Source organism: Oryzias melastigma, unplaced genomic scaffold (assembly GCF_002922805.2).
Source record: "Oryzias melastigma strain HK-1 unplaced genomic scaffold, ASM292280v2 sc00786, whole genome shotgun sequence".
Taxonomy (NCBI): Eukaryota; Metazoa; Chordata; class Actinopteri; order Beloniformes; family Adrianichthyidae; genus Oryzias; species Oryzias melastigma.
In genome coordinates, this window is record NW_023417373.1 from 1 (window position 1) to 14,182 (window position 14,182).

At 37.0% G+C, this 14,182-nt stretch overlaps 3 protein-coding genes across 3 annotated transcripts in view; 1 reads left to right on the forward strand and 2 right to left on the reverse strand.

The window, feature by feature from the left end:
- The first annotated feature begins 75 nt into the window (after positions 1-75).
- LOC112141788 (NADH dehydrogenase [ubiquinone] 1 beta subcomplex subunit 3-like) lies at positions 76-2,027 on the forward strand. Its single transcript, XM_024264953.2, has 3 exons — positions 76-197; positions 1,617-1,745; positions 1,827-2,027. Exons 2-3 carry the CDS (start codon positions 1,618-1,620, stop codon positions 1,975-1,977), a joined length of 279 nt encoding a protein of 92 aa, XP_024120721.1. The 5' UTR covers positions 76-197; position 1,617; the 3' UTR covers positions 1,978-2,027.
- On the reverse strand, positions 2,024-7,144 carry LOC112141786 (UDP-glucuronosyltransferase 1A1). Its single transcript, XM_024264951.2, has 9 exons — positions 6,593-7,144; positions 4,057-4,120; positions 3,835-3,983; positions 3,618-3,745; positions 3,451-3,544; positions 3,233-3,358; positions 3,083-3,170; positions 2,486-2,705; positions 2,024-2,408 (listed from the first exon to the last, which is right to left on the reverse strand). Exons 1-9 carry the CDS (start codon positions 7,046-7,048, stop codon positions 2,138-2,140), a joined length of 1,596 nt encoding a protein of 531 aa, XP_024120719.1. The 5' UTR covers positions 7,049-7,144; the 3' UTR covers positions 2,024-2,137.
- A 1,698-nt stretch (positions 7,145-8,842) lies between these two features.
- LOC112141787 (UDP-glucuronosyltransferase 1A1) overlaps positions 8,843-14,182 on the reverse strand; it is a gene marked incomplete at its 5' end in the record, with an annotated part of 6,294 nt that continues 954 nt past the window's right edge. The window contains 6 exon segments of the mRNA XM_024264952.2: positions 8,843-9,983; positions 10,061-10,280; positions 12,128-12,215; positions 12,282-12,407; positions 13,949-14,042; positions 14,119-14,182. Coding sequence (XP_024120720.1) covers positions 9,716-9,983; positions 10,061-10,280; positions 12,128-12,215; positions 12,282-12,407; positions 13,949-14,042; positions 14,119-14,182 — 860 coding nt within the window.

A 14,182-nucleotide genomic window follows, 5' to 3' on the forward strand; every position in this document is an offset into this window, starting at 1 on the left:
GAAAGCATTAACATTTACGGTGCCATATTATGTCCAAGTAGGTTTAATAAGTTTAATGTATATGTTAAACTCCAGAGGGCGCGCTGAAAATCGAGCTTCCGCTTTGTCGAAGATTTGACCCTACCAGGCTACCGTACTTCTGCTGTAAACCAGCTGCAGTTGTCGCAGTGTTTCAGAGGTCACAACAAACCTTTCGGGTACGTTTTTGTTTATTACTGCTTAAATTGATCAAATTTACATTTCACTTTTATCAAGAGTAAATTTTAATAAGATAATATGATCATATAAAAGAAAAAATAAACAATTTTTGTTTATATTTACGAATGGCTTGTTGGAAAACGATTAGCTAGTACCGTAACATTAGCCGATTTCTTTTTCACTTAAACATGCCACTTTAAACCTTTCACGTCGACTGAACTACTTCAAAATAGTTACAAATTACCAATAAAACTATGACACGAAATGTTTACTTTGGGACTCGACTTCAAGGTTCTGTTACATCAGGAATTAATTTGTGTTGACATATATTTGATATGTAAATAAATATGGATGTAGAACTAGTTTTTGAGTCAAAGTATGGAGCCATGCTCTGTTTCTCACTGGCACAAGTATTGTAAAGACAGTCACCCAATTCACTCAATTTAAATATGATAAAATGCAACCCCGCAGGGTTTAAAACTTTTTATCACATTTTCTGTTAACTAATTGACAAAAAATTAATAAAAGTCCTCCTACTACAGGGGTGTCAAACTTAATCACAGTGGGGGCTAAAATCCCAAATCCAGCTAAGGTTGAGGGCTGAAATTAATACATTATTGAACACGCTAAAACAAAAAAATTTAAAACTTTAAAAACGTAACTTTTGAACATAACTCTAAAGAAAAACAGGCTGGAATATTTTTCCAGAATAACGCCACTTAAACCTTAAATAACTTTGAATATTTTACTGTCCATAAAAGTATATTTTGTAAAAATTATACAAGTTAAAAATAAGTGTAAATAACATCAGGCCATTGAAACCAATAAAATAAAATGATCTGGAGGGCCGGATCCGGCCCCCGGCCCTGACTTTTACATACCTCCTACAGTATTACAAAATATCAGTTTAGCTTAGAAGTAAGTTAGAGGATGATCAAAGTTGTGTTTTTCTCTTTTTAAGCATAGATTTATGGGTTAAAAAAATACAGAATTCTTGCAAGTTTTTATTAGATTTAAATAGCTTTTATCATCAGAAAATGTAGTTGTTATATATTGATTTTATCCTTTTGTTTACAAGGTTATAAACTTTAGATGCCTTTTTGCTCTCATAATGTTCTGTGTTTTTGTAGATATTATGTAAAAATCCAGTCCTAAAGTTTTTTCTCAAAGTGAATTTAATTTGCATTAGAAGGTTTTTAACCCCAACCCTTACATTCTGAGTTAGTTTAAAAGAAAATCTCAGTTTTTAAGTCCCCTTTTTAAAAAGTTGCAGTATTACTTGGTTAAAAAAAAGTTAACTTTTTTCTGTTAAAAAGTCATGATCATTGTTTTAAATGATAAAATTTAGGTTTATCATTGATCAAATACAGGAAATGTGTTGAAAATAGTTTTATCAAGAGTAATGTGTATGTGTTCAGCATGGGAGGAGACCACGGCCACAGCAAGCTGTCCATGCCGGACTGGAAGCAGTGGAAAACCGAAGGAACACCGCTGGAGTTCACCCAACAGAGGCTGGCTGCCAGAGGCCTGAAGGACCCATGGGCACGGTCAGCATTCATACCAATATGTACTGTATTTATTCAGTTCAATATGTCCCATAACACTTTTCTTTTTCTGTATCTCTACAGCAACGAGGCGTGGAGATACTCGGGCGGGTTTGCTCGGGCCGTGACCTTGTCTGACGTTCTGCTCAGAGGGTTTAAATGGGGCTTTGCTGCTTTCACAGTCGCTCTGGCGATCGAGTACGCTGTTTTTCCTCCTAAGAAGGGAGGCCACTGAAAAAGAATTCTCTGTGTTTTCTGTCAATAAACATTTGATTCTCATGTAGATTTACTCATCAAGTGTTTTTATTGTAAACATTTACTCGATCAGGCTTTTACTGACGAGAAATAATTAAAAAATATTTCTTTTATTTTTTAAAAAAAGTCCTGTGATAGTGCTAGTCCTGTTTCCTCTTCCTCCCCAGCTTCTGTAAGCACAGCTTCATACATTTCACTGTCAGGATGACAAACAGCAGCACCACAGCAGCTAGCAGTGCTACGACGTCCAGGCAGTAGTACTGGATCCAGTTGAGCTCGTGCACAGCAGCTTTCAGGTGCTTCGCTCCTTTGTGTCTCATGACAAACTCAGTCCAGAAAACTGAAAGTTCAAGTGGATCGACGGGACGATCTTTATGAAGAGCCGACAGCCTCTGGATGTTCTCCCTGTACCTGGTTCCACACAGACGACGCTTCACTTACAACTTGAATGATGGATTGTAGAACCAAAACTCTTTTTGATTCCTCACCTGGTATCATTGATGACCTCGTTCAGCCCCTGAAGGAGGCTTTCTGTGGTCACGGTGGTGATGTCCAGCACAATTCCTACTCCTCTATTTGCCATCCTTGCTGCATTATCCGGCTGGTCGCCCGCAATTGGAACCATCAACATGGGGACTCCGTGACACAAACCCTCAAAGGTACCATGAGAACCAGCGTGAGTGATGAACGCTCGAGCTCCAGGATGTGCTGAAGAAGACCACAGGTGTATCTCAGTAAATTAGATCATCAAAAAGTTACGTGAAGATTTGTTAGTTTATAAATATATTTATAAATATATAACTTGGAGAGTCAGATCTGTTTTAATGCGTGCTTCAAGAAAAAAGGGTGTTCTTTCTTTTATGCAGTTTATTTTCTTACACTTTCTTGAACAATAAAAAACTAAAATGACATTTTAAAGGCAAAAAACACAACAATAACATGGTCTAAGATTAATTTAAAAAATGTCATGAAATACTTGAATTAATCAGTTTGTAACAAACTGTTTGAAAAAAAAAAATGTATAAAACATTTTGCTACACTAAACTAAATAGTTTTTGATCATGTGCAGGACTACACTGACTCACCCAGGAGGTCGTTCTGAGGAACCCATTTCATCAGCTTCACATTCTTCGGAATGTTGTCAGGAACCTTCCCAGTGTACCTCCATATAACCTGTGTAAAACTGAAGGTTTACTCTCTGAAATTCATAAAAATCGTGTGTGTTCAGACCGTACTGTCTGTGGGATCTGTCTGAAGGCCTCTAAAAAGACTGAGGTGATCTCTTCAGGCAAGTCTGCTATCGCAGAGCCCAGAGTGAAGACGATAAATCCGTGCTTTCCTGACACCCACTGCTCCAGATCCTGCAAGAATGCAACTCAATTAAACATTTATTGCTTTGTGTCTCAGCGTAACTGTATAAAAGTCACGACAATATGCAGATGATGGGCCTTACTTTTGGAAGGGGTTTTCTCAGATCACAGTTGATCCCACCAACCAGAATCATATTTGGCATGAGAGGCCGAGGAAACTCCAGAGTAAAATCTATCCTGTTCAGAAAAAAAAAAAAATAAATTCAGGATTTTATTTAGGAGTAACTCATTTCAAATAAATAAATCTTACCTGAGGAGCCAGATGTCTGAATCTGACAGCACTTCTCCCACGCTCACCTCTTCTTTCAAGAACTGATGAGCTATATTGTTGAAGCGCCAGTACAGCAGCCGACAGAACAGAGGTTCTATTAAAGCCACCTGAACAGAATTGGTTAATGCACTTGAAGTTAGATTCAACCTAAACAGACCAGATGAGTTTTTAAAACATTTTCTGCCACGGAACTCACCAGAGTGTTGATAACTCTCTCCTTGAAGTTCATTTTGTCTGTGAGGCCGGTAAATAACCGAGGAACGAACGATGGAGGAGAGGGACAGCCTGCAGATTGTATGTCTAAGGAACAAGGGATCCCTCTCAGCAGATTAATGGTGGGGAGACCTGATGGAGATTAAGGTTAGATCTTTGACAAACTATTCAGCAGCATGAAATAAATACTTTGCAAACTGAGGACCTAATTTCCGAGCTATTAGTGCGCCTGTCGGGACCATGGGATCTGTCAGAACAGCATCAAATTCCTGTATGAAAGATTTGAAATAGGGAATGCATCACTTTTTGCTGATATATTCTAAACATGGCAACACAGAATCTAAAGTTCAAACTAGATTATTTATAAAAACCTAATCCCCATCAAATTGTTCTTAATGGGCTTTAAATAATACAAGAAAAACATCAAAATAAAGCAAAGAAGGAAATTATCTAGCACATTCGGTCCAAATGATTCCAAACGTCTTTTTGACTCCGATCAAGTGAGTCACTCTTATGGTGAACCCGGTCCTGCACCGGTATCACACGGTTTACGGCAGAGCATAAAACTCAATGGGAGTTCTTTCTGTTGACACATTAAAATGTCTCATCTGTTATGAATACAACTAAAACAGAAATGCAAACGAAAAAACTATCTCATAGCAAAACCATGTACTTTCATTACATTTTTGTATCATTTATCAGTTATTAAATGTCATTTCATAGTAAAGACACAGTTCCAGTTGTCAACTTTGAGGTCAAATAAAACGACTTTGCTGCATAATTCCAAGAAAAACTAACAAATCCTTGTTTGAATAATCCCGTACTATCTCCTCATAAAGATATGTGTACTTTTACTGCACTTGTACTTTTACAGCATAGCTTCTTACATATTACTCTTTACATATGTATATTTTTCCTGCATATACAGAATAATTCTACAAATTTTAGGTTAAATTACGAACATTTTGTGCATAACTCCTTTCTCTGAAGTTTATTTACTACTTTTGCTTCACGGCTTTTTATCTTTTAATTCTTAAATAAGGTATATTCTTGGTTCACTCAAAGTACACTTCTGTATACTTTTTTTCGTGCATCCAAGGTTTTTTTTTTTTTTTTTCTTGGCCAAGCGTTTTAAGTGTGGCCAACATACACGTTGCTGTATTGTACGCACACATTTACATGTGTCCAAGCGCAATCATTCGTGTACATTTTATGCTGGCCACAAGTTTTAAATGTTTTAAAAGTCTTTTAACTGATGAAAAAAATCAGACATTCTTATAGTATTTCAAAAACTGTACAGTAAAAATACTTCATGTTTTCAGGTTTAGTACTCTTTGAAGTACTAGGTAGGTCTGTAAAGGAATAGTGATGTACTAAATTTAAACTTAGGAATTAGTCCCACACAAAGTCTGTTAACCGACGAAAAAAATGATAATTTTTTTTTTGTATTTTAGATGTGTATTTCTCAATAACTAATCAGTAAAAATGCTTCATATTTTCAGGAGTAGTACTCCTTGAAGTACAAAGTAAGTCTGTAAAGGAATGGTGATGTACTAAATTGAGAATCAAGAATTAGTCTCAGCCAAAGTCAGGTTACTGATGTTGAAATTAGACCTTTCATAGTGTACTTTTCTCAAAAACTATGCAGTAAAAAAGCTTCATATATTCAGGACTAGTACTCCTTGAAGTACTTGGTAGTTCTGTGAAGGAATGTTGATGTACTAAATTTACAATCAAGATATATTCTCAGCCAAAGTCAGTTAACTGGTGTCCTTTTTGTTGCACCTTTTATGATAATTTATAAGTGGATTTCCTAAAAAACTATACAGTAAAAATGCTCTATATTTCCCTTGTTTAAAGTACTAAGTAAGTCTGTGAAGGATTTATAATGTACTAAATTGATGATTGGGATTCATCCACAGCCTAAATTAACCAATTTTATGTCAGTGCTACAAGAGATTTTGTGATTGGATTTCTAAAATACAGAAAACAATAATGCACAGTCAATTTCACATAATTATCATAAGCTTTAATAGTAATATGCATTCATAAAGAGCAATAATATCACATTTCCTAAAGCTCTGCAGAGTCTTAAGGAGTGAGCACAGACCTGCTACTGTAAGTTTTGTATAAAACTCGCAGAAAAAAAAAATCCAGTGACGGCTGATTTGACCACGGAAATGCGAACGGCAGCTCAGTAAAAGATGTTCATATTTTCCCAAGACATTTGCGAAACTGGCGACTGGTTGAAATCTTTTCCCGACAGAAATGTCATGTTCCTCAGTAAAAGGATGGGGGGGCGGGGCTGCTCATACCTTCCTGGCGGGCTCTTATGCCGTATCTTTGTGAGGAGATTAGTAGAGGACTACAAGAATTTGTTAGTTTTCCCTGTAATTATACACCAAAATCACTTTATTTAACCTCAAAGTTGACAACTGTAACTGTGTCCTCACTATGAAATGACATTTGATAACTGCTAAATACGGCAAATATGCCATTAAAGTACACATAGTTTTGTTAGGGGATAATTTTCCTTTTTTATTTAGATTTTAGAAGTATATAGAAGAGATCAGACGTTTTAATGTGTAAACAGAAAGAGCTTCATGCTGCTGTAAACCGAGTAATACTGGTGCAGGACATGACTTGACCATAAGTGAACATAGCGGCTCACTTGTGCACTATTGAAAGTTTCAACATCATAAAAACATTGACAGGATGTAAGCACCCGTACTTTCACTCACCTGCTGAGCCAGATAAGAGATGAACGTGTCGTTGTACAGGAGGCTCTCTGCGGTGACGTGAATGAAATCTATTATTTGAAGGATGTGGTGATATTTGGTCTGCATCCTCTCCATGAAAGGTTGATTCGTTTTAAGGATGTCCTTGTGCATGGACATGATAGCATCGATGTGAGCCTGTCCGTAGGGAACCGTGTGAGTCCGAGTGTCGTAGTGTTTCCCCGGGCCCATGCGCATGCTGACCTCCGGGATCACCACGGTAACTCTGTGACCTCTGCGACCCAGCTCCTGCGCTATGGCTTTGATGCCCACCCAGTGGCTCCCATCCATGGGCACCACCAGGAGTTTACCAGAAAAAGAGGCTTTGGTCTGTTCTGTTTTCTCTGCTTTCGGTTCAGATGCAGCAGCTCTCACCTCCACAGAGGCAAATAAAAGCAGGAGCACAAACAACGTCCTCATTCTTCCTTTTAACTTGATCCACACTGATTCCAAAATGCAGAGAGTAACTCCTGATGTTTGACGCTCCACCCAAAACAATGCCTTCCCCTCCCGCCTTTCCTGTATGGATAGAATTCCTGTGTGTTTGTGTAGTTGTGTTTGCATGCTCAAAGTCCTTATAAAGATCAGAGCAGTTATCAGATGTAGAGGATGGACTCGTCTGCTGTTTAGTTACTAAGTAATTGACTTTACTGCAGCACTTGGCATCAAGATGTAAAATGTTTTGTGCAAAAATAATTTTGTCACGTGACATGTTCGGTGCAGTGTATGGCAAGCAAAAGCGGTCATAAACCTGCTAGGAAAAGCACTGTAAAGAAATGACGTGTTGGCCATCGAGAACGCAGCTTTTTGCACACGTTTTTAAAAGCAGCATGCAAATTACACCGTCTTGTGTAGACCAAGACGGGGGTAAAAAGCCTTGTTTTTTCGTATGCAAATCGTGTGTCCTTGCTCATTCAAAACTATGTGTCCAAAGCATGGTTTTGTTATGTCACATTGAAAACACTGTTATTTTTGAATAAAATGTCTAAGGCGGACAAGCAGTACTAGTTCTCTGCTGTGGCCTACTGGTTAAAACACATGCACTTCGTTTTTTTCTCATGCAGGAGTTGTGAGTTCAATTCCATGGCACACACAGCCGTTTCCTTATTGCTTACTTTCTTTTTCTTTTCCTGACTTTTAGCAACACTATTATTTTGATTGCAGGTTTTGCTTTTTCTCTTTTTCCTATTATTTATTTTTTCAAGAAAGAATTACAATCATAAACTTTTAAAAATATCAAAACAGACTTTCTTTGTCACAGACAATAAAGATGGTACTGCCCGTCTGCTTTTGCCATTTTATTCAAGCATAATGACGTTTTTGACACAACAAAAATGTGTTTTGGATGTGCAGTTTGTACACAATAAACTACTTTTTGCACCCGTTGTTAAAGGAGTTAAGCCTAAAACTCAGGTACTGAGAGTGTTTTGACCCAGAGTGAGGTTGATGCGCATTTTTTGTTTGCTCCAGTTATTAAATGTTCATTTCTCATTTTGACATTTATTTTCTGCTATATTACCTGTGCATACATGCATGTGTATGACATGACAAGCCTGCGTGCGGTCAAAAACCCTTTGCCCCTCTGGGCCAAAACATCTGACAAACATTTGTGACATCTTCCCTTAAATACAAAATCCCCCTACTGGGAGTAAGGTGAACTACAATCACGTATATGGCTCCTATTCCCATCTTGGGACAACACAAGACAGCGTAATTTGCGTGCTACTTTTAAAACGTGTGTAAAAAGCTGAATTTGATGGTCAATACGGTGTTTTTTAAAGCCCTTTTCCTGGCAATTTATGACCACTTTTGCTTGCCATACTTGGTGCCCTGGAGCATTCAGTGGCTGGCAAAACTAAAACCTGATACATGCGCTGTAATAGCAGGAAACAGCTAAGACGAAAACCACATGTGTTGTTTTTTGATCACCTCCTACAATTTCCTTTTTGTACATTTTTTCATTTCCTTAAAGCTTAAAATCTACAAAATAAGAAAAGAACACTGCAAAAAAAAAAAGAAAGAAATTTAAGAAAAGAAAAAAAGGCCCTTGTTTCAAGAAAAAATGTTTAATTTTCTGTCTTGCAAAAAAAAAACAATCTTATTAAGACAGTTTTTAAACAGCAAAATATTCTTATTTTGAGAAAACATGTCTTTTTGAATGGATTTTTTTATAAAAATAGACAGACAAATTTAATCTGTTCATTGATTGATTTATTTTTGTTTCTTTTTTTCTTGTAATTTTAAGAACTGTTAACTAGGGGGGTTGTTGTGCACGAAAGACACAAAATTAAACTTTGACTTTTGAGTTCTTGAGACTTTTTGTCTCCACCTACAGAACTATTCCACTGTGTCCATCAGCTTAAGCTTGGACTAAACATTTCTAGGATATTGTGACAAAATTAATGAAGCAACGTATGAAAAAAAATATGAACTTAAACTTTTTAAATTATGGGGTCAAATTAGGAAAAGATGTTTGTAACACAATATCCTATAAAAAATGTAGTTTTTCTGGATTTTCTCCTGAGTTTTGAAAAATGAGCAAAACCTCAGAACTCAAAGACCTTCTTACTTGTAGCTTTTTATTTCTGTCCTTTAAATTGGGCTCATAATTGACCAGTTTACCGGTCTGTCAAATGACCACAGAAGATAGACAACCCATCACAGTTGCACATAAGGGGCAATTTGGTCATCAAATGACCTCTAATGAACGTTCTTGTGGGAGAAAGAAAAAAAAATAGTCAGTTCTACAGTGTTTATCTTTATTTTTTTTTAAGATTTCTATTCAGATTGAGATTTTAAACCTTTGCTTTAAGTTTGTGCTGAGGCTGATCTGATTTCACTCATGAATAAATACTTTTAAGATTCATTTCACAGAAAATAATGTTTAGCTTTTTTATTTCCAGGAAGAATTCATTTAAAAATTCCACAGCAAACATAAACTTTTAGGAACCACAAATTTGGGTATTTTTACTTATCCGCAAAAAGTCTTAACTCATTGAATACTGAGTACTTTACATATTTCAGGACTTTGTATTTTATGCTATCATTATTCTCTCAGTCATTTACTCCTTAAAAAGTTATCTAGTCCTAGTCCTGTTTCCTCTTCCTCCCCAGCTTCTGTAAGCACAGCTTCATACATTTCACTGTCAGGATGACAAACAGCAGCACTACAGCAGCTAGCAGTGCTAGGACGTCCAGGCAGTACTGGATCCAGTTGAGCTCGTGCACAGCAGCTTTCAGGTGCTTCGCTCCTTTGTGTCTCATAACAAACTCAGTCCAGAAAACCGAAAGTTCAAGTGGATCGACGGGACGATCTTTATGTAGAGCCGACAGCCTCTGGATGTTCTCCCTGTACCTGGTTCCACACAGACGACGCTTCACTTACAACTTGAATGATGGATTGTAGAACCAAAACTCTTTTTGATTCCTCACCTGGCATCATTGATGACCTCGTTCAGCCCCCGAAGGAGGCTTTCTGTGGTCATGGTGGTGATGTCCAGCTCAACTCCCACTCCTCTTTTTACCATCTTTGCTGCATTATCCGGCTGGTCGCCCGCAAGCGGAACCATCAACATGGGGACTCCGTGACACAAACCCTCAAAGGTACCATGAGAACCAGCGTGAGTGATGAACGCTCGAGCTCCAGGATGTGCTGAAGAAGGCCAAAAGGAGAAGTATCACAGGTTGACAGTAAATTATAATATCATCAAAAAGTTTTTGTTTTTCAATTGAAATGTGAATTTTACTAAGATAAATCGCTTACATCTTCAAGTTTTTGTATTTTTATATAAAATCACAGCTACTGGAATTTTAGCTTCTGATATTCCTCAAGGATAACTAGGATTTAAGTGTTGATCCAGACTGACAGACCATAAAGTCACAGAAAACCTCTGCAGATGCTTTAGATTATGTCCAATAAGAGAGTGACATCCCCAAATGTAACTCAAAATAGCCCAGTATTACCACAAATGTAAACCTTTAATCATTCAAAATAAATGAATAAATGTCAGTTTTATGGAACTTCTGTCTAATAATAATTTAAACTAATAATTCAAACGAATTCTTGAATTATTAGTTTCAAATAATTCAAACTAATTTTAAATTCTCAATTGACGATCCAATTTTGCAATCTGATCATGCATTTATTAATGTGTTTTACATAGGACAATTCAATATGCAAGTCAGAAAATGTATTATGCAGTTAATTATTCAATTTAATAATGACATTTTGATTGGTTTTCTGTTTCATCTTCCTTTTTTTATGAGATTTTATTGAGAATATGATGTATTGTGCATACAGTACTTAGAACATCCACAGTTCTTATAATTTGTATTTTGTTTTTTAAATATGGACTAAAAAGAAATAATCCCACTTTTTAAAGAAAATAAATCACAGAAAGTATAACTGAAAATAAATAGAAAAATAATATGAAGCAAAAAACATCACAATAAGATATTACAGTAGTTACTAATATGGTCTAAATTATGCAATAAGTTTTATCTTCATTTTAAAGTTACTTTTAGAGGTCATCACACTTTTTTTGCTCCAAACTTTAAACTGAAAACATCACCTGTCAGTCTCCTTATTAGGGCGGGCCCCACCTGCTTCCAATTGCAAAGTCCCGCCTCCACTTCCTTTGATAGGGCATTTGAAAATATCAAAGACATTCACTCAACCAGCTACTATAATAACCTTGCATTGGTTCATTTTAGATAAAGTTGCATTCAAAAACAGCCCCTAAAAACGCACCCTACTTATCTGAGACAAAAAAAAGGATTGCTTTCAACAGTTTGGCTTCTACGACAGAAGTGTTTGGAGCTGTGAGGAGAAAAATTCTTCCATCCTCTGGATTAGAGTTTCCCAAATCCAGACAGACGAGACACCAACATTCAGTTTGAAATTTGGGGCAGAAACGCGTGACTCCTTCTAAGTGAAAAGTGTATTTGCTGGTTTGTTTAGCCACTGTTTTGTTATTTGAATTGTGACACAAAAAACTGTTCTAAATTAAAATGCAACTAATTCAATGTTGCTTTTAAAAAAAAGTAAGACAAAATATTGAGATGTGTTTTTGTGGTATAAATTTGCCATTTGCAAAATCCATTTTTAAAACGCATAACCAAATTGCATTTTGAATTGACAGTTGTAAAATAAATTTTCATTTGAATTATGGTACCAAACAAACCATAAAAATTTGAAGCACAATTTATCATGCTTTTATTTAAAACTTTAAATTTAATAGAATGTAAGAAACAATAAAATTTGTACATATGGAATCCTAAATTGTGAAATGCATTATTAAAAATTCAAACCTGAATTGCTAAATTTAAAACATTTTTTTAAATCTATACTGTCAATTGAAAATCAAAAAACAGTTTGAGTACATTTATTCATGATGAATGAATGAGTTTGAATTATGAGTGAAAAAGAACTTCCATCAAGTTTGTCTGCAATTAATCACTTTAATAAATTTTGTTGGTACGTTTGAATAACTGACTCACCCAGGAGGTCGTTCTGAGGAACCCATTTCATCAGCTTCACATTTTTTGGAACGTTGTCAGGAACCTTCCCAGTGTACCTCCATATAACCTGTGTAAAACTGAACGTTACTCTCTGAAATTCATAAAAAACGTGTGTTCAGACGTGCACTTGTACCATCTGTGGGATCTGTCTGAAGGCCTCTAAAAAGACTGAGGTGATCTCTTCAGGCATGTCTGCAATCATGGAGCCCAGAGTGAAGACGATAAATCCATGCTTTCCTGACACCCACTGCTCCAGATCCTGCAAGAATGCAACTCAATTAAGCATTTGCATTTGTTGCACAGACACAGACATATATAACGGCAAACTCTAACCATTAGTAAGGTGGGCGCACTGGCTCCTTGCTGACTGCTCGCGATTACTGCATGCATGGGATGTGCACGTGATAAATGTGTACATCGGATGCCCAGACAAAGATGCTCTGATTGACTCGTTCCTTATTTTTAACAGTCTGCACGCGCAGAGTTTGCAAGGAGCACAATCTTAACAGCACTAACGAGCGCCTTGGGCAGGTTTTTACTGATATTGGTTAAATAGCAGAGGTATGGATAAGTCACATGACATGGCCTCGAGTCAGACTTGAGTCATGAATTTGACAACTTTAGACTTGACTTGGACTTTCAAGGCTGTGACTCGTGACTTGACCTGGACTTTAATATCAGTGACTTATGACTTGACTCAGAGTTTAACATCAGTGACTCATGACTTGATTCCGATTTTAATATCAGTGACTTGTGACTTGACTCTGAGTTTAACATCAGTGACTCGTGACTTGACTTGGACTTTAACACCGGTGACTCATGGCTTGACTCACACTTTAATATCAGTGGCTTGTGACTTGACTCAGAGTTTAACATCAGTGACTCGTGACTTGTCCTGGACTTTAACACCAGTGACTCATGACTTGATTCAGACTTTAACATCAGTGATTTGTGACTTGACCTGGACTTTAACATCAGTGACTCGTTACTTGACCTGGACTTTAACATCAGAGACTTGTGACTTGACCTGGACTTTAACATCAGTGATTCGTTACTTGACCTGGACTTTAACATCAGTGACTTGTGACTAGACCTGGACTTTAACACCGGTGACTCGTAACTTGACCTGGACTTTAACATCAGTGACTTGTGACTAAACCTGGACTTTAACATCTGTGACTCGTAACTTGACCTGGACTTTAACATCAGTGACTCATGACATGACTCCGACTTTAACATTAGTGACTCGTGACTTGACCCAGACTTTAACATCAGTGACTCGTGACTTGACTCCGACTTTAGCTTACTGACTCGGAAAGACTTGCTATTTCCCCCAAAATCCAAGACTAGAAATCGGCAAAGCCCCCGCTACGCTCTCTGTCTCTCTGTGTGGGTCTGTGTGTGCATCTTTGGCACAACATCCAATCAAATTAGATCCATGCTCGTTTGAGCTAACGATCCAACCAATCAAATTGGAGAATAATGGATGACATCATCTGTTAATCAGAGGGGCAGTTCCTGATCACTGGTGTGATTACGTTCTGGAATAAGTTATGAGGTTGTCAACAAAAACCTCTGAGATTTAGATACTTCTTTTTAGAACATTTTAGACCTTCACTGAAGGCTTTGCAGGCCCTGACGGGACACCTCTGGTTTTAAGGGGGTTAAAAAAATGCTAAATTTCTATGAAACGCCTGTGTCTCACCTACTTCACTTTCACTTACAAATTGTTTGTAGCCTGCAGCATGCCCGTACAATAAAAGTGCATAAACACGACAATATGCAGATGATGACCCTTACTTTTGGAAGGGGTTTTCTCAGATCACAGTTGATCCCACCAACCAGAATCATATTTGGCATGAGAGGCCGAGGAAACTCCAGAGTAAAATCTATCCTGTTCAGAAAAAAAAAAATAAATTCAGGATTTTATTTAGGAGTAACTCAGTACATTTCAAATAAATAAATCTTACCTGAGGAGCCAGATGTCTGAATCTGACAGCACTTCTCCCACGCTCACCTCTTCTTTCAAGAACT